Consider the following 22386-nt stretch of genomic DNA (forward strand, 5'->3'; position numbering starts at 1 on the left):
CATCTTCCTGAGTCCAGCTGGCAAACAAGCACTCTTAGTTGGGAGTGTGGGGCATGGCCCCTCTTCCTCTCCTTTCCAGCCAGCTATGTTTGCTGGCTAGGTGCTTTCTTTCTTTCCTTCACTCAGAGCCCCTTCTGGGTGCTGGCCACATCCTCTGCGTTGGTGTCCTAGCATCCCTATGGCAGAGGAGATCTCCCCTTCATTCCGCAGCTGCCTGTGCCACCCAAAAATATGTCCTTGAGCATGGCATTAGTCTGTTTGTCAGCCATAAACATTTTTTCTGGGTACATTTGAGTTCTCATCTAAGACATAGGTAAAGAGGTATTTCATATGAGAAGTTTAAGCAAAACAAAATTTGTTCTAGGTAGGGATGTGCGAACCAGCTTGACCTCGAACTGTTCGGCTCATCTCAAACTAGTCTGGCTCAAGGGTTTGCCTTCGAACCGGACCTGGTTTGACTTGAGGTCAAGCTGAACCTCCCGGCTGGCTCAGTGCCAGTTCAGGACAGGGTTGGGTTTAAAAAAAAAACCAAAAAACATTCACCACATTTGGGGGTGCTCTAGTGGCTGCAGGGAGGAGGTCTCCAATGGCCTGGTTTGGGGCCTTTCTGTCCTGGTGATGACCATTTTGGAGGCTACCATGCATGTGCACTAGCCGTCTGTGTGATTGCATCACACAGATAGCCATTGTGCATGCCCAGTGGCCTCCAAAATGGGCAGCGCAGAGAGGCCTCAAACTCGGCCTTTGGAGACTGGGGAGAGGGGGAGCTGCCGGAGATTCCCCCTGCAGCTGCAGCAGCACCCTCCGGAGGTGGTGGGGGTTCAAAAAAATAAGTTCTACTTTAGAATCCCCGAACTTGCTCAGATTCGAGCCAAGCCAAGGGGGTCTGTGGGTGGGCAACCAGTTTTGTGCACACCCATAATTCTAGGTGGTATGCAGCTCTAGGTGGGTGTTGAGGTGGAAGAAATGGAAACAAGGTGACAACTTGTAGGCATGATATTCAGCACTAACTTAGATTTTTGCAGTTGGCAGCAAGAACTGGGATAGCACATTGTAGAGCCATTCCATTGCAGAGGGGAATGCCTCTTTGCTCAAACTGCAAATCCTTTTGGTACCGAGTATCCCTTCCAAGATGGGCTGTTGCACATATATACTTGCAGTAGGCCCTTTGGGAGGATTCATGGGTGCTTTGCTGTCCAAAATGGGAAATGGTGTTATTTTGTGTGTGTTAAAGATGCAAGCAAATTAATATATAAACATGATAGCCATGTAGTCACTCAAGTAGGGCCAGCCCTGCTATTGGTATAACATAGTGCAGTTTTCCCTAGCATCAGTCTGGTGTGTGTTTTCCCTTGTGCAAAATAAATGATTCCTAGTGTATTTTGCAGAACTAATTTTTTCCTAGCTTCTAGTTTGTCACTCACTTACATTCTGATATGGACTAATAACTTAAGTAATACAAATTTTAGCTCCACACTCATCCGCACTTTCTTGAACCCCTATTTCCCACATTGAACCCACAATACTTTCTTGAACCCCTATTTCCCTGTTTTATAGCGTTCTATCAGTTTCCGCAATGACAGTCGGCCTGATTTGCTTGCCTCACGACCTTGGACTAGAAACGTACCTGCTAGCACCAAGAGAAGAGACAGTAAACTCTGGAGTGAGACCTTCGATGTTTGTGTCAATCAGATGCTTACATCCAAAGAAATCAAGCGCCAAGAGGTTTGCTTGTTTGTATTTTCTTTGAACTGTAGTGCCTGAAATGGGAGATTAAGGAATGCAGAGAACATGTACAGGTGCATTTCCTCACCTGTCGGTAAAAGTCCCAGTGTGTGCACTTTTCTTTCCTTGGCCAGACAGTCACAGGACTAGCTGCTACCTCTCTTCTGGACACACTCTGAATTGAAAATGCCAAAATGTGTAACTATTCCAGACTTTAAATGCATCTCTAGCAGTTTACAAAGACAACACAGTGGCCCAGGAGAAATGAAAGCAGAAACTAATCACTGCTTCTGCCAAGCCAAGGAAGGCAAGGGAAATTGGTTTCATCTGCCCAAACTTAGGGAGCACAGCTCTATGCAGTACTTCAGACTATTGGTCAAACACTATCACCTTTCAAGATCATTCGAACGTGCACTGCAAGGGGAAATGAAACTTGAATTTCCAAAAAGAGAGAGAATTTGATTTCCACCCCCAATTGACTTAATACTGGGCTGGGATGGAAACTACCCCAATAGAGAATGTTTATGAAGTTTGGGGGTGGTTTTCTACCCCATGTCACATTATTAATGCAAGAAGTCACTGGTGAGTGGACATACGTTTGGGTAGGTTGTATACCAAGTGCAGATAATAATGTCCTGGAAGGAATTAGTTGGGAATGTAGTGGTTTGGATAGTTATGCTATATTTACACACCCAGGGTCAGAATTTATCCCATAATGCAGGACACACTTTAATGAAATAATATTTCCTTCTTGTTAACACAATTGAAATGGCAGGCTCCAACTTTTTATGGGCCCTTAGAAGATACTGTTACTGGGCTCTCTTTAGCTATCTTTCTTCAGTGCCACATCTTCTTCCAGGTAAAGGGGTCGATATTGCTCAGCTATAATTTATTTTTGTTGGAACTACAAACAGTATTGGGTATTTAATTATGTAATTATTCAGCTAGTGATCATCTTACCAAATTAGAATATCACAAGTAGAATAAGAGAGAATAGGTTTTGTACAAGTTATTTAGTCCATTTCTTTTCCAGTCCTCCTTTCTCCCTCCTTTCAAAACAAAATATGCTAGGACCAAATGTATATTTTCATTCTTAGTTTTAAAAAGTTGCTTGAAAAAACTCACCAATTTCTCAAGGATATATTTTGCATCATAGGCAATCTTTGAACTTTCCCAAGGAGAAGAAGACTTGATAGAAGACTTGAAGTTAGCTAAAAAGGTATTGCAATCTAAAATATTTTGTCCCGAGTTCCAAAGTTTTGCTTCTATCTATCTATCTATCTATCTATCTATCTATCTACTTACCTACCTACCTACCTATCTATCATGTTTTAGACCATCTGATATATACATCTCTAGGTGGTGTACAAAATTTAAAACAATATAAAAAGTCACAGATTAAAACCACAAAACACAATAAAAACAATAGTATAAAAATTATTAAAACAAATTATTAAAATTAATTCTAACTAAAAGCCTGTGAGAACAGGTGAGTCTTGAGGGTCTTCCTGAAAACAAAAGAAAAAGAGAAGACGCTCTTATTTCTGCAGGGACAGCCACAGAAAAATGCTCTTATTTCTGCCCTGGGGCAGCCACAGAAAGAGCCTGGTCCCAGGTTGCCAACGGATGAGCCGGTGGCAACCACAACCAGACCTCTGCAGAAGATCATAACATGAGGCGGGGTTCATGACAAAGAAGGTGCTCTCTTAAAAAAAAAATTACCATGGCAACTGCCCTGTGGTAAGTCTGAGGAGCCCTAGGCTTCCTTCCAACTCTGAAGCTGTAGACAAGACTAGGAAATTATCTTTCAGTTGCTCCTGCACAGCCCCAAGGTTGGAAGGAGGGCTGGGCCTGATTTGGCACTTCATTGCCAAGCCACCTGGAGTGCCTGGGCAGCACAGAATGAAGCCAGTAGTCTCTTACTATCTAGAGCTGGAAAGTGATAGCAGTTTCTTCCTTGGGTGCTGGATTGGAATGCTATTCAGCAATCTAGGCAGTACTGTACAGGGGCAAGCCAACAGCCCATACCGCCATTTCCTTTTCAAGTTCCAAATATGGGAGCAAGGGATTGTCCCTGACCTTGTGCAGGCTTGCAGAGAGGTGCAGTTCAAGGTCTGGGACAAGAGAGGGGGGGCAGGATCTTGGTGACTACATTTTTGGCTTGCCTACTAAGGGTAATCAAACTGTCGACTCCTGATTTTCTTCCTTTACTAAATATGCAGCATAGCATAGCAAGTAGTATATAAATATTCATAATAATAATTCTTACACAGGCAGACAGGTCTTTGCTTCTCATACATGTGGATAAAAATTCAAATAAAATAAACTTTAGGCATGAAAGTCCAGAATTTAATTATTATCACTGTTTTCTTTCAAATATATATTTATTTTATAACTTTTCTATTTTTGTACAGGCTTACCATGATCCCATGCTAAAGCTCTCCATAATGACAGAACAAGAATTGAACCAAATTTTTGGAACACTGGACTCTTTAATTCCTCTGCATGAAGGTATAATTTCTTACATTTAATACAAAATAGCTGGAGGCAAAATAAGATGTTTGAAAAACAGCTGTTTAAAACATTGTATTAGAATATAAATTCTACAAGGAACTTCAGCAAAAGAAATCTCTAAACTAAAATAGTCAGAAATCCAATATACTTCGGACTAACCTACAAAAAATATATGTGGTGTGCATGTTCCAAAAAAGTGGCCAACTTCACCCACCTGGCTGCAGGCTCACAGAGAAGCACTGGGGGTCTTTTGCTTTTGGGCAAGAGCACTTCTAATAGTGTGTCTATATTCTGGAAACCCTAGTTACATTGGAGACTCATTGCTTGACCATCAGTGGCATATTTCCAATCAAATTAGTGTTTCTGGAGTGCAGGAGTTCTATTTGTATTTGCGTTTTTGTGCAAGAGTGCCAGACACTTCACTGGGAGCCCACTGCTGTGCAGATGGAACAGCACCAACTCTGTTATGCTGTGTTGGATGTTGGCCAGTATTTTTTAAATGGTTTTTCTCTACGTAAGAAAATACATTAGAACTGAATTTGTATTGTTTACCTACTTGTCAGTGCTGTTTTTGTTGATTTGAACAGCTGCCAACTTTCAGTGTCAGCACTGACACAATCAACAGTACTGGTGGTGTATGTACCACCGGAAGCTGCATTTACACAGTTCAAGTTTCATTACTTCGGTTAAATGTTCCCAATAAAACTTGAGTTGCAAAAAAACATGTGGATGCAGACATTTAGGTGCCATTTTCAACCTACAGTTTTTTGGGGGAGGCAAGTAACAATTACTCATTTTAGCTTCTTCACAAGATTTGTGCAGTTGTGGCATTTTAAAATGAGTCCTGCTGTTCTTCTGACACAAAGTGGGCCTTTGCATCTCAAAGCTGCTCTACCCAGCAGTGGTTAAAGTACAGGCACAATACAGATACAGTAGTTTGATTTCTTCTGCTGTGAAGCTTATTGCAGCTTGGAAGTGTGATTAGATCGGGAAAGCAATTTCGGAGGAGGAATTCACCTGTAGCCCTGCCCTGCCCTTCCAATCAAAATTGGAGTCTCCAAATGCTATTTTTGAATAAAAACAGAAGAGCGAGAAGATCTAGTTATGGATCTCATGTAGTTTGGCCCTGAGAAACGATGTCTAGCAGATAGTACCAACAAAACTTGCGAACAGCCTTATTGGCAAGGAATGGCTCACTGGTCTGTAAAAGCAAGGGTCACATCATTCAGTTAGTAGTTCTATGAGCTGATAATGATATAAATGAAAAGTAGATGGTCAAAAGTAGTGCAAGTCCCACAAACCAACCTGACAAGGTTGAAATGCAGTGTAGAAAAACTCTCAATTTATCTTCTCCATCTATTTTGTTGCTGTTCTTGCTTTCATAAAGTTTCTCATGTTTCATTTTCTTGCATTTTCATCAGATCTTCTTAGGCTGCTGAAAGAAGTTAGGAAACCTGATGGATCTACTGAATGTGTTGGTCACATACTTGTGAGCTGGGTATGGATGTCCTTTATATCCTTTCATGTGCTAATTTGTTGTCATATCAGTTTCTTCATTTTTCAGATTTAGGTTAATGTGAGTTTTTTGATACCATGACAATCAATCGGTGTAAGTGGCACTAGTAAAGCATGCAGAAAATGATCAGTGATGTCTGGTTTTGAAAATAAAAAAGTCAGAATCAATAACTTCATAAATGCATCAGCTAACTAAAATTTATTAAAGTCATATTAGAGCTTAAAATCAGTACCAGGAAGTAAGTCTTCCATTGCAGAAGAATAAGTTCAGAGGACAAACTTTGTGCCATTAGCCAGGACCAGAAAATAAGACTTGACTGACTTTGTGAGTGGTCACCTTCTCCTCCTTGGTGGGAACATTATCAAGCATGTGCCAAAAAGCATAAGCTCCTATATATGTGTCTTATAAGAGACATGTGTATTAGATCAACAATACATCTGGCAGTGGTAACTATTTCTGGCATAATGATGCTGGACTGCACAAGTGCAGTGTCCTTTGTTGGTATGCAGTTCCAACGTGCCACAAGTAATCATCATGTTCCACTGGCTTTACAGTTGCACCTATCTTAACACTTTGCTTGTTGGCACAATGTATCTTGTTGTTGGATTTTTAAGTTACTAATAGAAAATTCAAATGGTGTTAAGTGTGAAAGTGTGTAGCAAAAGCAGTCTTTCAGGGATCATAATAGCTCTACAACTTCAGTAACAGGTATTGATCAAGTAAATAGTTGTGCTTGTACTTGATGTGTGCTGTCCATCAGAGGATTGAAATATAGTTCTGTGCAACTAGAATGAAAATACATGTGTGTGAACATTTGATAGAGAAGGGAAATACCCCAAACACTTGCCAGACGTATGTCCCATAATTTATTTTCAAATTTGTATTTGTTTCTTAGTTGCCTTGCCTGAATTCCTATGATAGCTATTGCAGCAACCAAGTAGCTGCCAAAGCATTACTTGACCTCAAGAAGCAGGATCATCGGGTGCAAGACTTCCTACAGCGTTGCCTGGAATCTCCTTTTAGCCGCAAACTGGACCTATGGAATTTCCTTGATATCCCAAGAAGCCGTCTTGTGAAGTACCCTTTGCTACTCAAAGAGATTCTGAGACACACACCAAATGATCATCCAGACCAACAGCACCTTGAAGAAGCTGTATGTATTTAGTAATGATATCCAATTAATATCTTTTCTAATAGCAGATTTTGTCTTTTAAGTCCAGCCAGTTCAAGGCTCCTACATGGAACAACTTGTGCCGTCACAGGTGCACAACCCTACAGCCATTGGAAATAATGGCCGTATGATCATGCAAGTTTGTTGGCACAACTTGTATCTATAACAGAGCGCATTCTTATCTCTCCTCTAAATGGGATTTATTTTGTACATCCAGCCAATATCTTATCAATTTTTAAAATTTCAGAACACTTCCTTTCCAGAAAGGATAGTTTGAGGTTAACCAAAACTATGTAATAGAGGTGTGTGTGTGTGTGTGTGTGTGTGTGTGAGAGAGAGAGAGAGAGAGAGAGAGAGAGAGAGAGAGAGAGAGAGAGAGAGTTTGACACTGTATATGGTTGTATGTTTATTTTAACAAAATGGCACTTTTACCTTACGAAAGGCAAGTACACTTTAATATGTAGTGTGCAATCCTAAGTTTGCTTATCAGGAAGCATTCCTATCAAACCTAGTGGGATTTACTGGAAAACCTCAGTATATGCGGGGGATCTGGATCGAGATCCATCGACAGCCATAAGAATGGGGTTCTGCACCTGTGCAGGAAACCCGCGGTAGCCATGTCTCAGCTTGCCGAGGCGTCCACACCCCGCCCACATGCAGAGCATGCTGTTTAAGAGCGAGCTGGACGTGACGTCCCTCAGTTCTTTTCCGACCGCCTTAGCATCTGAACCTCGGTGTGCCACCTCTCGTCAGAAATACTCCCTCGTGAGTTCTGCTCGTATTTGTTCTTTTAAAAAAGAAGAAGAAAGGACTGGTTATTTCATTTGAATCATTTCTGGCTTCCAATGTACTCTTCTTCTTGGCCTGGATCGGCTGATGAATTCTTACTGGCTTTTTTGACCTAGAATGGACCCGACTACTCTTTGAAAAATACCTGAGGAGAAAAACACTTTTAAGAGGTGTTAGGGATGTAACGCCAAACTCCCCTCTCAAGATCTTCATGACAGTCGCAGAGCTGAAGGCAGAGGCGTCGCAAGTCTCCAAGAGCGGGCCGGGGTCTCAATGGGCAGAGTCATAGAAACTGCTGGTCCAGAACCTGGGACATGTACTGGCACAGAATGAGCATAACCGCAGGTATGCCAAGGAACACGTGTCTAATTTGTTTGGGAGAGGAACATAATGTCTCCTCATGCAAAATCTGCCTATCGTTTTCCAAACAAGGAAAAATCGGGCACTTCGCCTCAGAGTGGCGATTTATGATGAAGTGTTAAGGCTGTCGATGCCAGGCACACCCCGCCCTATGGCATTGACATCGACGTCTTCAATGCCACCAAGAAAGATGACCTCTGTATTGGGCCTTGCGCCGGCATCGGCCATGCCCGGCATAAGACTAAGGCGTCGACGTCGAGACCATCGACATTGATGTCCAAAGCATAGACTTCAACGTCGAAACATTCACATCAAGCGCCGAAAGCTGTTCATCGAATCTCCTCCTCTGATTGCGACCAAGTCGAGTCCTCGAGGCTGAAGAAGTGTTCAGCTTCTCCTGCCCCCTCAACGTCAGGGGAGAAACTTCAATGCCTAATTGACCTGACAAGAGATCGTACTCCCTCCCCGATGGCTATCCAGGAATCTACAATGTCGAGGCCGGCTCTCGGTACTGATGTTCATTCTGAGGAACTGATATCGACGGATCTTTTGGTTTCAACTCCAATTTGTCCTCAAGCGCCTTCGGCACTGACGGTGCGTTCTTTGTCTCCAGTGTTGACACCGATTGCATCTTCACCTCCGACACCGAAGACGATCCAGCCGATGTTGTCCTTCACCTTTCATACTCCATTGGTTTCAGAGTCGAGACTGGTAACTTCATGTCGTCGCTCCCCATTTCCAACTTTTGACATCGAGCTCGACACCAAGGAAGCCGAAGTTGGTCTACAGGAAACCACCACGCAGTCGCTCTTGTCTCTGCTAGATTCTTCTACAAGCACTCCTTCGATGTTGACTTTTCATGGTTTCCCGTCAGAGCCGAATCCTCCAGCACAGCCTTGCTCGACTCTTTCTGCAGTACAGCTCCACACTCCTTGGCACACCTGCGGTTATGCTCATTCTGTGTCAGTACATGTCCCAGGTTCTGGACCGGCAGTTTCTATGACTCCACCTGGAGACCCCGGCCTGCTCTTGGAGACCTGCAACACCTCTGCCTTCAGCTCTGTGATTGATACTGCTGCCTCCAGATTTCCAGCCAGTTCATGTGCCCACCTGTCTCAGCAGGAACACAAAATAGCCATCCATGTGTAGCGCACCAGGCTGCACAAACTAAACCTCCACTAATGTGCTCTGTGTCTACACAAACTCTGTGCCTTCCTCCTTCTCTGGTAGCCACAGAAGAAACCCAAACTGTGGCTCCTTCTTCACCAACAAGCTCCCTGTCAGAACATCACAGTTCCTCAGATTTTGAGTCTGATCCGGAGGGAGAGGACAATCTTGTAGAGCCACCAACAGATGTGGCCCCAACTGTTTATGTCTCTCCAAACTATGAGCTTAAGGCCTATCACAGGCATATTTGAACCATGGCTGAAGCGCTGGTTTAGACCTCCGTTTGGAATTGGCCACTATAGATGATCCAGTGTACAATTTGATGCTTGAATCACAGTCAACCTCTCCAGTGGAACTCCCAATGCACCCTGTTATTTCACACGCAGCAAAATGTGCTTGGGAGGTGTTCCACACCTACATCCAAGAAACTGGAAAGCCTCTATCGCATCATGGAGAAAGACAACGCTTGCCTACTGAAGCATCCAGCACCCAGCTTGTTGGTGATTGACTGTGCCACCAGTTCCAAGTCTGGAAGACGTTCCACTGTCCCGCCAGAAAAAGAAGGGCGGAAGTTGGACATGCTTGGGAGAAAATTCTATTTGACTGTATGCTTGTCCATTAAGGTGGCCAATTACACAGGATTGTACTGCTAAGTACACTCACTGCTTCTGGGACAATCTGCTGCCAGACCTTGATACCTTGTCCCCCGAGGAATTCAAAGTGAAATTCTGGAAAACATTGGAAACGTCTAGAGATCTTACGAGATGACAGCTAAGCATAGCAAAACATCTGCCAGAGAGTGAGTCTCAGACGCTGGCTGCAGCCATTACACTCCGAAGACACGTGTGGTTGTGATCTACTTCTTTATAGAATGACGTGAATGACAAAATAGAGTGCCTCAACTTTGATGACTCGGGTCTTTTCAGTGAATCGACGGACTCCACAATGGAGCAGCTTAGGAAGTCGAAATTTACGGCTAAGAGTTTTACCACGCAACCTTTTACCTTGACCTACACCTCCAGGTATCGCCCTTCCTACAAACATCGGATTCCATTCCGCAATCAGGAACTCAAAGACTATACGAAAAATTACCCACCTTACCAAAGATGCTCCTACCACAGCAAGTTCAAGTCCACCTAGTCTCAACACCCTAAAGCGTTAGAGACAGAGAAGCGTCTTTGAAACTCAGGTTCACCCACTGTCACCTCTCCACAAAATTTTACATACATTTTACAAAATGTATGGCCGCATTGATTGCCTATCTCAGGACACAGGGCGTCACCATTTATCCCTATTCAGATGATTGGCTCCTGATGTCAAAGGACAGAAGCATGTTACATTCTCAGATCCGCTTTGTGTTGGAGGTCCTTCGGGGCCTGAGCATCCAAGTCAATTGGAAAAAGTCCCACCTGGAACCTATGCAGGTTGCCAACTACATAGGTGCAGTATTGGACACCGTAAAACAAAGGGCATTCTTACCGGAAGAGAGATATGTTTGCATATGCAATTTAGTTACTCTGTTCCAACAGCATCTGGTGCTATCAGCACACTCAATTCAATGCCTGTTGGATTTCATGGCCTCCTGCAATGCAGTAATCTACTATGCCCGCTTAAAAATGCAGAAATTACAGCTCTCTGTCTTCGTCTCTCTCTCTGCCCTCTCCGTCTTCCATCCTGCCAGAGACAGTCAAAGAAAGCGACTGGAGATACCGGCTCTGGTTCTTTGGTCCCTCACATGGTGGACAGAGCACAGGAACCTCTTGGTAGGTGTGCCATTTCATACTCAGACGACATCAATATGGCTGACGACGGATGCCTCTCTAACGGGTTGGAGGGCTCATTGCGACAGCCACAGGACCCAGGGCAAATGGTCTCTGACTCAGAGACAGCTCCATATAAACTTCTTAGAGTTGCTTGCGGTCTTTCTTGCTCTTCGGGCCTTTTACCGCTTCTACAAGGTGCATGTGTCCAAGTTCAACTGGACAACACGACGGCACAGGCATACATCAACCACCAGAGTGGGACAGTCTCTCGGAGCTTGTGCGCGCTCAGAGTTTAGATGGGGTACTGGTGTATTCGACACCAGGTCTATCCTGTAGCAGTGTATATCAAAGGTCAGGACAACACTCTAGCGGATGACCTCAGTTGAGTCTTTTCTCCAAGTCAGCCATCATGAATGAGAACTCAACTCCAAGTATCTCAGTCCCCTCTTCTGTCGGTGGCTGCAGCTGTAGATAGGTCTCTTTACATCCTTGGCAAACACAAAGTGTACCTGCTTCTGCTCCAGGGTGGGACATGATCCCAGGTCCCTGGGAGATGCCTTTCAACTGGACTGGGTGATAGAAACTCCATACATGATCCCTCTCCAACCGATAATCAAAAGGGTGGTGGCTCGTCTCCTGTCAAAACCTGTACCCTGCATTCTTGTGACCCCGTTGTGGCCAAGGCAGTCTTGGTTTCCACAAGTACACAGACTGTCCGAGAATCGTTTTCACCAGTTTCCACCATGGCCGGACCTCCTTTCCCAGGACGAGGGTCACGTCCTTCACCTGGATGTGCAGACGCTCCACCTGACCGCTTGGTGAATAGGCTTCTGAACAAGATCTTGTTGAATCAAAGAAAGGCTTCTACAGGGCACACCTACTTTAAAAAGTGGCTTCGATTCAAAGCCTATGCGAAGTCTCGAGGTTTTTTACCAGGACAAGCATCCATCAGACAGGTGCTCCTCTACCTGTCCTCCCTGAAGTCCGAAGGCCTAGCTAATGTTTCTTTAAAAGTTCACCTTGCAGCCCTTTCTTCTAGGCACCTGGGTTGTGATGGGAAGACACTCTTTTCACACCCTCTAAGCAAAGCCTTCTTAAAAGGTCTCTCCAGCGTCTGTCCTCCCATAAAAACACTGGTAGAACCTTGGAGCTTTCTTTAGTACTTTCCTCACTTATGCAAAAGCCCTTTGAACCAATGGCCACAGCGCCATTGAAGTTGGTCTCGCTTAAGGCTGCATTCCTGATTGCAATAACAACGGCGCGGCGGGTCAGTGAGGAGGAACACCCCAACATGGCAATTTTGGGGCATTCCAGGGGTCACAGTGTGATGTGGGGAGAACAGCAAAGCATGGTAAGGAGCTTCCGTCCACATTCCCCCACCAATTTTGCCAAAAATCTGAATTTTTTCCTTATTTTTCCAGCAACTGAGAACCCATTTTTCCCATTCACCCAATTTCCCATTCACTCAGTGCCTCAATATTCTCAGGTTCTGTATCCGTGGTGCAACCACAGAATGGAACCCCTGTGAATATCAAGGTCCTTCTGTACACCTTTTTAGGACTCCTATCACTTAAATACCCATCTCTTAGGATGTTTCACAGTTGTTTCTAATCAATTGTGTAATCTTAATTCACAGGTTAAGACTGTGAGTTGTATTGAAGGTGCAACTAGTACTATAGGGCAGGATACAGAATTAAACAAATAAAATTAAGATTGGTGAAAATGTAATGTGAATAAGTGTTATAGGGCAAAGTGTGTCCAAAGAACAACAAATACATTCTTTCAGAAATAAATTTTTCTGATACATAACTCTCCTTAGATTTCTGTAAGTCTTAAGGTTAATGTTTTTAAATTGCTCCATGCGGAGTAGATTAGCCCCAGGATGCATCCCTGCAGAGGAAGTAACCATTGGGATGGTGAGTCAGTATATATTGTCACTCCATTCTAGTGGCAACTCATATGAGTTAAGTAATTGAAAACATATACTGTTGCATTCATTGGTTTCCATTGAAAGTTTTTTGGTTTTACCAAAAACATTACCTACTGCACCCCAAGCTTAAGAATGAGGGAGTTTAAACATCTTGAGATAGGAATATGCAGAAAGATGGCAGTTATCCAGGAAAGCAAAATACAAAGCTTTGCTGTTTATGTGCATGCATAAAAAAGCTGGAGGTGGGGTTAATTAGTTTAACAAATAAATAAATCGTTTAACAAATGAATGAATAAATATATGTGCATAAGGGATTTCCTGTTGGTTATACCCTGAAAACAGAATGTGGGTATCCCTGCAGAGACGTAAGTTTTGGGCAGTATAAAAATGTTTTAATAAATAAATATATCATATTCCTGCACATGCATTGGTGCCACTGACAGATGGCCTACATATTTAAGGGTAACTTGAAGAGTGGTTCAGAAGGAATAATAGAAAACTGAAAAACTAAATTGAAGTATACAACACCTATGTAGAATGTTTTCTGTTCATATCCATAGTAAGTCCCTGGGAGAATAATACTGTTATTACAAAGTTAAGTTTAATTCACTCCTTGGCAGGGATGGGGGGTGAGGTATAAATAAAAAACTAGAAGAGGACTTACCAAAATATGACATGTTGAATGGTCTTTTTTAATAGATTAATATTGTCCAAGGCATTGTTGCGGAAATCAACAAAAAGACAGGTGAATCTGAATGCCAGTATTACAAAGAGAGACTAATATATCTTGATGAAGGCCAAAAGGACTCCTTAATAGATAATTCACGTGTTGTGTGTTGTCACGGTGAACTAAAGAACAACAGGGGAGCGGTAAGGAGTTCATTTATAAAAACAAGAAATACTGACTATCTTCTTTCTTCAGTAAGGATCTTTTTTTTAAAAAAAAAGTTTGATAATGTATACAGAATAGACTACATCTTTGGAAATTATTTGCCAAGAATGATGCAAGGTATTTATATATATAATGTAATAATTTGTTTCCTAGTGGACATTCTGGGAAAATACTGATGGTTTTCTATGCCCTGTTTCACCAGACTATTTCATATTAGCTAACCCATGCCCTTCCATCTGTATGACATTAGAACTCATGAAGGCAGCATCTTCTCTCTGGCTGTTTCACTATTGTAAAACTCACCCTTACATGTCTTCTTTTCTGTTAGGCTTTGGACGAGTGAAAGAGCTTGTATTCCTTTACCCTGAGATTTTACTGCTGTGTTTTGCTAGTCTGCTCGTAGAATTTTTGTGTAGTGTTAGTTTTGTACAAAGAACTACCTTGAGTGCTCTGAAGTGAAGGTTGGACACAAATCTGAAGTATAAATAAATGTTCCAACATAGTGTTTCTTCCATAGCTATTTTAATATTGTTCACCTATTAGAGTGGGCAAAGTTGAAAAATAAGACTTGTGCAGAGGTGTGAATTTAATATAAAAAGTAAAACCCATTAACTCACCTGATGGTGAATATCTATCTGCATTGCATTTTTTTTTAGTTTCTTGATTTTTGGAGGTTCTCAGTCACTGGTTGGCCTGAAACATGATGATCAGTTCACAGGACTGGAATGAACATCATTATCTGCTACCGAGCAAGTGACTGAGAAAAAGTAGAGGGAGCGGAGGAGATGGATTTGATCTCCACTCATTGTTTTAGCATTCTGGAACTGATATTAGTAGTGTCAATGGTTGAGGAGACTTGCATGCTGATTTTTTAATTCCATGTGCCTAAAATGGGTCCGGACATTTGAGAATTAATAGTTTGGGATTTAAATGCATCATGTTCCTTAGCACTGTTACCTACCAGCAGAAGCAGCACACTGACACAGAGTGCCCCACATTATGTTGGAATGTTTCTACAGTCACCAGTTTAGAAATACTAAACTTAGCATGTAAGCTCCAGTAGGGGAAAACACTTCATTGCCAGCCCTGTAATGGTTTACTTCAGAGGTTGAGGCTATTCACATGAGCATGCAAAACTGGGCTAAGGGAGCCCAGCCCACTTTTGCATGCTTGTGTGATCCACTGGGATTGGTTTTTAGGATATATTATATAGTTGATATATTATATAGTTTATTATATAGATATATAGTTTTTAGGATATATAACTATAACTATAACTAAACTATAACTATAACTAAACTATAACTATATATATATATATATATAAAAATAAAATTTCCTGTTGAGTATGTTTTTGCTGTATATTTTTGCAATTTCTCTATTTCCAGTTTACTGTTTAAGCATCGAGGGAAAACTGTCTTAATACTCATTGAGTATACCTGTCTTCTGTTTCCTATCATGAAACTAGCTGCTGAACTACTCTTTCTTTAAAAAAAAAAAAAAAGGTAATCTGTTTTAAAACATGTAAGACCATCTTCTATTTTCTTCTTGATTTACTATCAGAAACTGCACGTCTTTCTCTTCCAAGAAGTTCTGGTAATTACTCGAGCAATTACACATAATGAGCAACTCTGCTACCAACTATACCGGCAGCCTATTCCTGTGAAAGATCTTGTTCTGGAAGACTTGCAAGATGGAGAAGTGCGATTGGGTGGATCCATACGGGGTGCATTTAGCAACAATGAGAGAAGTAAGAATTCCTTAGATTATTTTAGTTTTACCAGATACTGAAATGTCAGGCTTGCATATTTTTGTTTAAAGTACTGTTGTCTAATTGCTTAGAGTGAAAGTGTGACCTTATCTTCAGATAGTTGTATAAATGAATGAACCTCTTAGAAACTTAAAGAAAGAAGCTAAAATCCCATGGTCCAAAGAAGAGAGTGATCTGCCAATATGCTTCAGGACTCTTCCAATATTTCTCTTGGAAGCAGAAGCCAGCCTGTCTCATCCATACAAACAAAAAACAAACACTCTGTTATATTTCTAAGAGTAGGAGGGGTAAAATTTTGAAAAACAGCATGTCAAGTCACAGAAGCTGAGCATTTGAGCATGCTAGATGTTGCTGCCAAGGAAGGCCAAAATTGGCCTCTAAGTATTTATCTGCATATGCTTGCATGTTGTTGTAATATATATAATGGATCTATGCACATGGTGCTTTTCAAACAAGACAGATCCCTTTCCCAAAGGGATAACAATCTAAAATCAACACAAAGCAGTAGAGGAAGGAAAGGGAAATGAAGGCAAGGATAAACTGTGGAGGAAGATGTGATTATTTCATTTATAGAATCATAGAAATGTAGAGTTGGAAGGGAAACTGGAGACCTGGTTCAATCTTCTGCTCAGAGCAGGGAACTTCTTCCCACCCCTGACAGATGGATGTCTCTCTGTTTGGAAACCTCTTGTGAAGGAAAGTCTACTACTGCAAAAGGCAGACAGACAGCTACTTCACATGTTTTTAGACATTATGTTTTTACATGTTTTTAGACATTATGTTTTTACATGTTTTTAGACATTATGTTTTTTAGACATTATGGAGTATGGGGAACAAAGAGTTGCGTCAAAGACTTAAAAGAAAAGGTGGGTTTTCAGTTGGGATTTTTAAAAAATGAGAGGTGGGAAAGTGGATGTTTTGTAGTAAAATCATTGGTTATTTTTGTGAAGGCAGTTTCAGTAGAGTGCTGGGAGTGGAAGCCAGGTTATAAGTGCTCAAATTAGACCTGGAGGAAATACTGGCGGGACTAAGTAGGTAGCACACACTAGGAGTTTGGAAATAAGTTAGAAAGAAGAGAGGTTGATAGTGTGCAGAGGGATAATGATGGGGAGGATGTAATCAGGAGGCATTAGTATTCAGAAGGTAGTGCTGGACGATGTCTGCATCAGCCTTGGGCCTATAGGGTGCTGAAGAGATCCATTCTGCCACGTATGCTGTTTAACAGCTACATGAAACCACTGGGACAGATCATCCATGGGTATGAATTGAAGTGTCATCAATATGTGGATAATGCCCAGCAATACCTATCATTTCAGTCAGCAAATATCAGAGAGGTGATGGATATTCTGAACCAATGAGTGGAGGCTATGCTGGGCTGGATGGGGACAAACAAGGTGAAATTTAATCCAGAGAAGTCACCTGTACTTTGGGTCAGTAAAACTGATTATCTGAGTAGTGAGGTATATCTAGTCTTGGAAGGGGTCACACTCCCCTGAAAGACAAAGTAGGCAGCTTGGGGCTACTTCTGGACTAGATGCTGTCTTTGGGGGCACAGGAGGCAGTAGTGTGCAGGAGTGCCTTTTATCAGCTGTAGCTGGTACACCGGCTGTGACCCTACTTGGAGAAGTCAGATCTGACCATAGACATTCATTCCTTGGTGTCATGCAGATTAGACTCCTTCAATGTGTTCTACATGACAATGCCCTTAAAGACTGTTTGGAAGCTTTAGCTGGTCCAGAATGCTGCTACAAGGGTGCTTGTGGGCGCATGTTATTTCATGAGCATTATACCCATCCTGTGTTCCCATTCCCAGATGTTGTTTACAACTTCCAAAATTCCCAACTGTAGTGGGGATTCTGGGAGTTGTAAACAACAACTGGGAATCCCTGTTAGAGGGAACACTGTACCCACCCTGCAGCAGCTTCACTGGTAACTAGTGAAGCTGCTGCAGGATGGGTATAATACTCATACAGCAACGTGCGTCCATAGGCTCCCTTGTGGCAGCATTCAGAAGTATTGGTCCAGAAGTAGCCCAAGCTGCCTACTTTGTCTTTCAGGGGACTGTGCCCCTTTCAAGACCAGGTGTATCTCACTACTCAGATAATCAGTTTTACTGACCTAAAGCACTATTATCTTCTCTGGATTAATTTTCACCTTGTTTGCCCCCAGCATAGCCTTCACACATTGGTTCAGAACATCCATCACCTCCCTGATATCTGCTTCTGGACCAGATTTGATGTGCTGGTCTTTACTTTAGAGCCCTACATGGCTTGAGACCAGGGTATTTGTTAGATTGCATCCACCCATTTGAATCTGCCAAGGGCCTCTGTTCGGTCTCTCAGGCCCTGTTCGTGGCTGAATGAACTTGATTTTGTTGCTTTTACTTTGGCTTCTAAGGGTCTTCAAGAAGTGATAAGAAATCTAAGGGGTGGTACGTGGCAGTTGGGCTGCATTTGGCTTAGTGGCCACGTTGTGAAGGCCTGCTTGGTTGTGTCCTACAGAAGGATTAATTGTTGGGGCTTTATTTAGAACCCCAGTTTTCCAAAGCATTTATGTGAACATTCAGCATTTATATTCCCACTTGTTTGTGGCAGATCTGTAACAAGGCTTTTGCAGAAGAGTTTTTTTTTTTAAAAAAGAAGGCTAACTGCATCAGCTCTTCCTTAAAAAGCAAATATATTAACAAGGATGGTTTCTTTCAGTTAAAAACTTCTTTAAAGTCAGCTTCAAAAATGGATCTCAAAGCCAGTCACACTCGTTACAAGCAAATGACACCTTCAACAAACAGCAGTGGCTCAACTGTATCCGTCATGCCAAAGAATCAGTCTTGTGTGCATCAGGCGAGGGTGGAATGCTAGATTCTGAAGGACACTTTCTGTCAACATCAAACAGGCACAGAGTATTCCAGCAAGAATCAAAGCTTGAGCAAATGAACCACTCTGACAGTGGCTCAGACTGTAGCATGGACACCAGTGAAATCAGCATTGACTGTGATCACATGGAGCAGACAAACTCTTGGGAGAAGGACAAAGAGTTAGAAAGCAATGTCTGACAGAAACTTCATAGAGGTCTGCTGGGTTCTTACCCATACAGTATTTGCATTTCATATGTGGAGCAAAATGCACTTTTTAATATTTTTGTGACAATGTCAATTTGATCTCTATTATATTTGTACCTTTTGACCATAGTACTGTAATTGCCAGTGTGTATAATTTGGAATGTATGGCACTATACTCCTGTAATATTCTATAAATGTCTCAGTGGCTGAGAGAGAGGTACTTGACCAATTATTTTGGATGTCCTGCTGGTAGATAAGATTTCTAAACTACTGTCTTTGTGCATATTACATAACAAGTGTCTCTTGATAAAGTGCCCTGTTTTAACCTCTCACATATCTGGACACAAGAGAATTGTCAAAACCAGAAGTCTGTTGTAAATGACACACACAAATTTCATAAAGCCTGAAAGGCTAACTCTAAGGTCCTTATCACTTGAAGACTTATAGCATCAGGCAACTGAGTGAATGATCAAGCAGAGATGGAACTTCCACATCACCTCACAACACAATGCTTTAAGTTTTCAGTGGAGTCAGCTCACATTCACTTGAGTAAAGAAGTGATATGAAATCAAGTGATATACAAGCTGCATGTTTTAATATCAGCAGGAAAAGTAAAACAGACTGACTTTGGGGTCCTTTTATAAAGGTAAGATCCATGCATTTAACACTTAAAGTCTGGCCAGTGTAGACTGTGTATTCTGACAAGAAACATACAGTGCACAGATGCAAGCTAAACAATCACCTGAAAGTACATTGTATTGCTAATGCTAAATTTTCAGATGAAAATCAGAAACTTTATATATAGATAGATAGATTATTCTTTTAAAGAAGCAGATGGTAGTGCTGCCCCATTTGTAATAAAGCATTAGATCGGGGGGGGGGGGGGAGAAACTGCAACATTTTAGTGACTTTGTATAAATTGTTGTTTTGTTTCATATGTTGTACAGCCAGACTGTTCGTATGTAAAGTGGTGTTCTAATATATCCCCTATACTATCACACTATCATTGGAGCAGTGATTGATTGATTGAGTGCTGTCAAGACAGTGTCAACTCTTAGCGACCATATAGATAGATTCTCTCCAGGGTGATCTGTCTTCAACTTGGCCTTTAAGGTCTCTCAGTGGTGCATTCACTGCTGTCATAATCGAGTCCATCCACCTTGCAGCTGTTACATGATGTCAAAAGGCAAGCCACTCATTATCCCCATCTGATCCCAGCATGCTGCCTGCTCAAAATATGGCTGTGTCTTTCACAGGTATAGATGGCTTTATTGATACTTCTATTGGGGAGCCTCTTTAATGTCCTCCTCAGGACCAGGAATAAGGGACAAGGTGGACCCTCCAAGCAGATGTTAAGCGGTTACTGAAACTTGGGAATGAACTTGGTGTATATGAAGAAGTGGTTAGTTTTTAGTGTGTTCAGATAAATCTAGAAAAATCCTCAAATTCTTTTGATATATTCCATCAAGACTCTAGTTAGCTTGCATAATTATGATGAACACAAGAGAAGCTAATTGCAAATTTGATGTAAAGCCATGATTCAAATCATTTTCCTAAGGGGATTCACCAAAGGAATGTTGCCTTATTCACCAGAGGACCTACCACGTGTGGCCCCATATTACCCTTCTTGTGACAACTATCCCTGGCATCCAATAGCACTGCAACTTTGGCAACCCAGCCATAAAGCTTTCTATACCTTAAATCAGCTTTGGCTTGCTCTTTAAGTTTAGTCAACAGAAAATGTTTGATAAGGCTTGCACTTTAAAGTAGGGAAAATGCCAATTAAATTGGCAGATATGGATCAAATTTTCATTTCATATGAAGGTTTGAAACATACTGAATTTGACTGACTTTTAAGAATGGGCTTAAAATGTGTAACTGAGTGCACTGAAATGATCTGATACCACTAATACTTGTTGTCTGTACAATCTCTGAACTAGCAGTAATGTTGCTAACATATTGCCAAAATGATTATTCACATATTTTACATGTTTACAGAAAAACTACAGGAGTAAACAAGAGGTCAGTTTAATTTGTATATATGTTTTGTTGTGTGTTAAAGGAATCATTGTGTGGAGATAATCAATATAAACAGATTATTTTACATCTATTTTAAAATATATATAGTCAATTTTATTCTATAGAACATACTTCTGTATTTATAGGCTCTAAATATGACGATTTTCTATTTCAGGCTTGTAATTTATTTAAATTGCTTCATTTTGGAAGTTTAGCCAATCAAGAAAGGTAGAACAAGAGACAGTGGAAGAAGTAGAAAGTATAATTAGGATGTGAACTACTGAAATGAAAGACTTGCCAAAACATTGGAGAACCTGTGTAATGTCTTCATTTATTAAAAGTATATATTGATGAAATCTTTTGCATAATAGGCTTATGCTGTTCTCAAAGCCTTTCAGATAAATTACACGGCACTGTCTTTAAAAACAAACAAACTAACTTCCTGCTTAATATCTTACAAAACATCCCTGATTCCTGACAAGTCCTTTTAATATTTGAGCCTAGCTAAACATAAAATGCCTTGCTGGTGGACATTTAACTGAAATATCAAGTTGTCCCACTGCTAATTCATCCAAGATTTGTGCATGTTCAAGATTAGGTATAGTATCTTTCCTCTTAGTTTTGCAATACACTATATCATAGTGTGTCCTGACATGTTACTAATGCAGTACTAAATCAAGGCCTTACAAAGAGAAATTTGCTAACACTAGACCCCACTCACTCATAAGGATATCGAAAACAAGTTGGGCACTTCCACAGTTACCAAATATTGATTGTCATGTATTCTGAGACTAGATTTTCTGAAGACTTTACTAGAAAAATCTGAAAATAGGACATTTTTGTACCTCCCAAAGCATACAACATTAAATTACCTGATACTAGCAACCAGCATTCCAGCAGAAAGCAATTCAAGCTAGAGAAAACTGGCAGAAAACTGATAATTCCTCCTTCACAAAATTTATTTATCCCATGGTTGTAGAAGGGGAGGTTTCCAGTGGCAGCCAGGAATATATATCTGTAAGATAAAAACATAACAGCCTTTCTGTATCAGGCCCAAAGTCTAGACCTTCTTAAGACATGTAGAAGATAGAGCCTTTTTAGCCTACTTTCCTTAAGAAAAGTAAGCTTACAATATCACCCAGCTCTCGCGCTCTTTCTGTATGCACACCTCAACAGCATAGTTTGTGATAATGTCATCCACCACAATTCCAGATGGCAGATGTGTGACTGAGGCACAAGTGGGCTAGCTTGTAAAGATGGTAATTATCCATTAAGGCTACAGTGGAAAGGAAAGTAGTCAGATTAGTCCTTACTAGAACTACTTGTTTTAATTTTAAGAGCAGCTCTGCTGGATAGACTAAAGATCCATCTAGTCTACAGGTGAAACTCGGAAAATTAGAATATCGTGCAAAAGTCCATTAATTTCAGTAATGCAAATTAAAAGGTGAAACTGATATATGAGACAGACGCATTACATGCAAAGTGAGATAAGTCAAGCTTTAATTTGTTATAATTGTGATGATCATGGCGTACAGCTCATGAAAACCCCAAATCCACAATCCCAGAAAATTAGAATATTACATGGAACCAAGAAGACAAGGATTGTAGAATAGAACAATATCGGACCTCTGAAAAGTATAAGCATGCATATGTATTCAGTACTTGATTTGGGCCCCTTTTGCAGCAATTACTGTCTCAATGCGGCGTGCCA

At 41.3% G+C, this 22386-nt stretch overlaps 1 protein-coding gene across 11 annotated transcripts in view; it reads left to right on the top strand.

Moving 5' to 3' along the window:
* The window catches only part of ARHGEF3 (Rho guanine nucleotide exchange factor 3), a 245027-nt gene extending 226159 nt beyond the window's left edge, over positions 1 to 18868 (top strand). For 10 of the 11 annotated variants that reach the window (XM_053296329.1, XM_053296326.1, XM_053296331.1 and 7 more), the window contains 8 exons: positions 1558 to 1725; positions 2882 to 2944; positions 4140 to 4236; positions 5661 to 5737; positions 6651 to 6908; positions 13635 to 13805; positions 15391 to 15577; positions 18301 to 18868. In XM_053296329.1, coding sequence (XP_053152304.1) covers positions 1558 to 1725; positions 2882 to 2944; positions 4140 to 4236; positions 5661 to 5737; positions 6651 to 6908; positions 13635 to 13805; positions 15391 to 15577; positions 18301 to 18650 — 1371 coding nt within the window. In that variant the 3' untranslated portion in view covers positions 18651 to 18868. The remainder of the gene's footprint in view (positions 1 to 1557; positions 1726 to 2881; positions 2945 to 4139; positions 4237 to 5660; positions 5738 to 6650; positions 6909 to 13634; positions 13806 to 15390; positions 15578 to 18300) is intronic. The other variant, XM_053296330.1, reaches the window with a different exon arrangement.
* The last annotated feature ends 3518 nt before the right edge of the window (positions 18869 to 22386 follow it).

Source organism: Hemicordylus capensis, chromosome 2 (assembly GCF_027244095.1).
Source record: "Hemicordylus capensis ecotype Gifberg chromosome 2, rHemCap1.1.pri, whole genome shotgun sequence".
NCBI classification, from domain to species: domain Eukaryota; kingdom Metazoa; phylum Chordata; class Lepidosauria; order Squamata; family Cordylidae; genus Hemicordylus; species Hemicordylus capensis.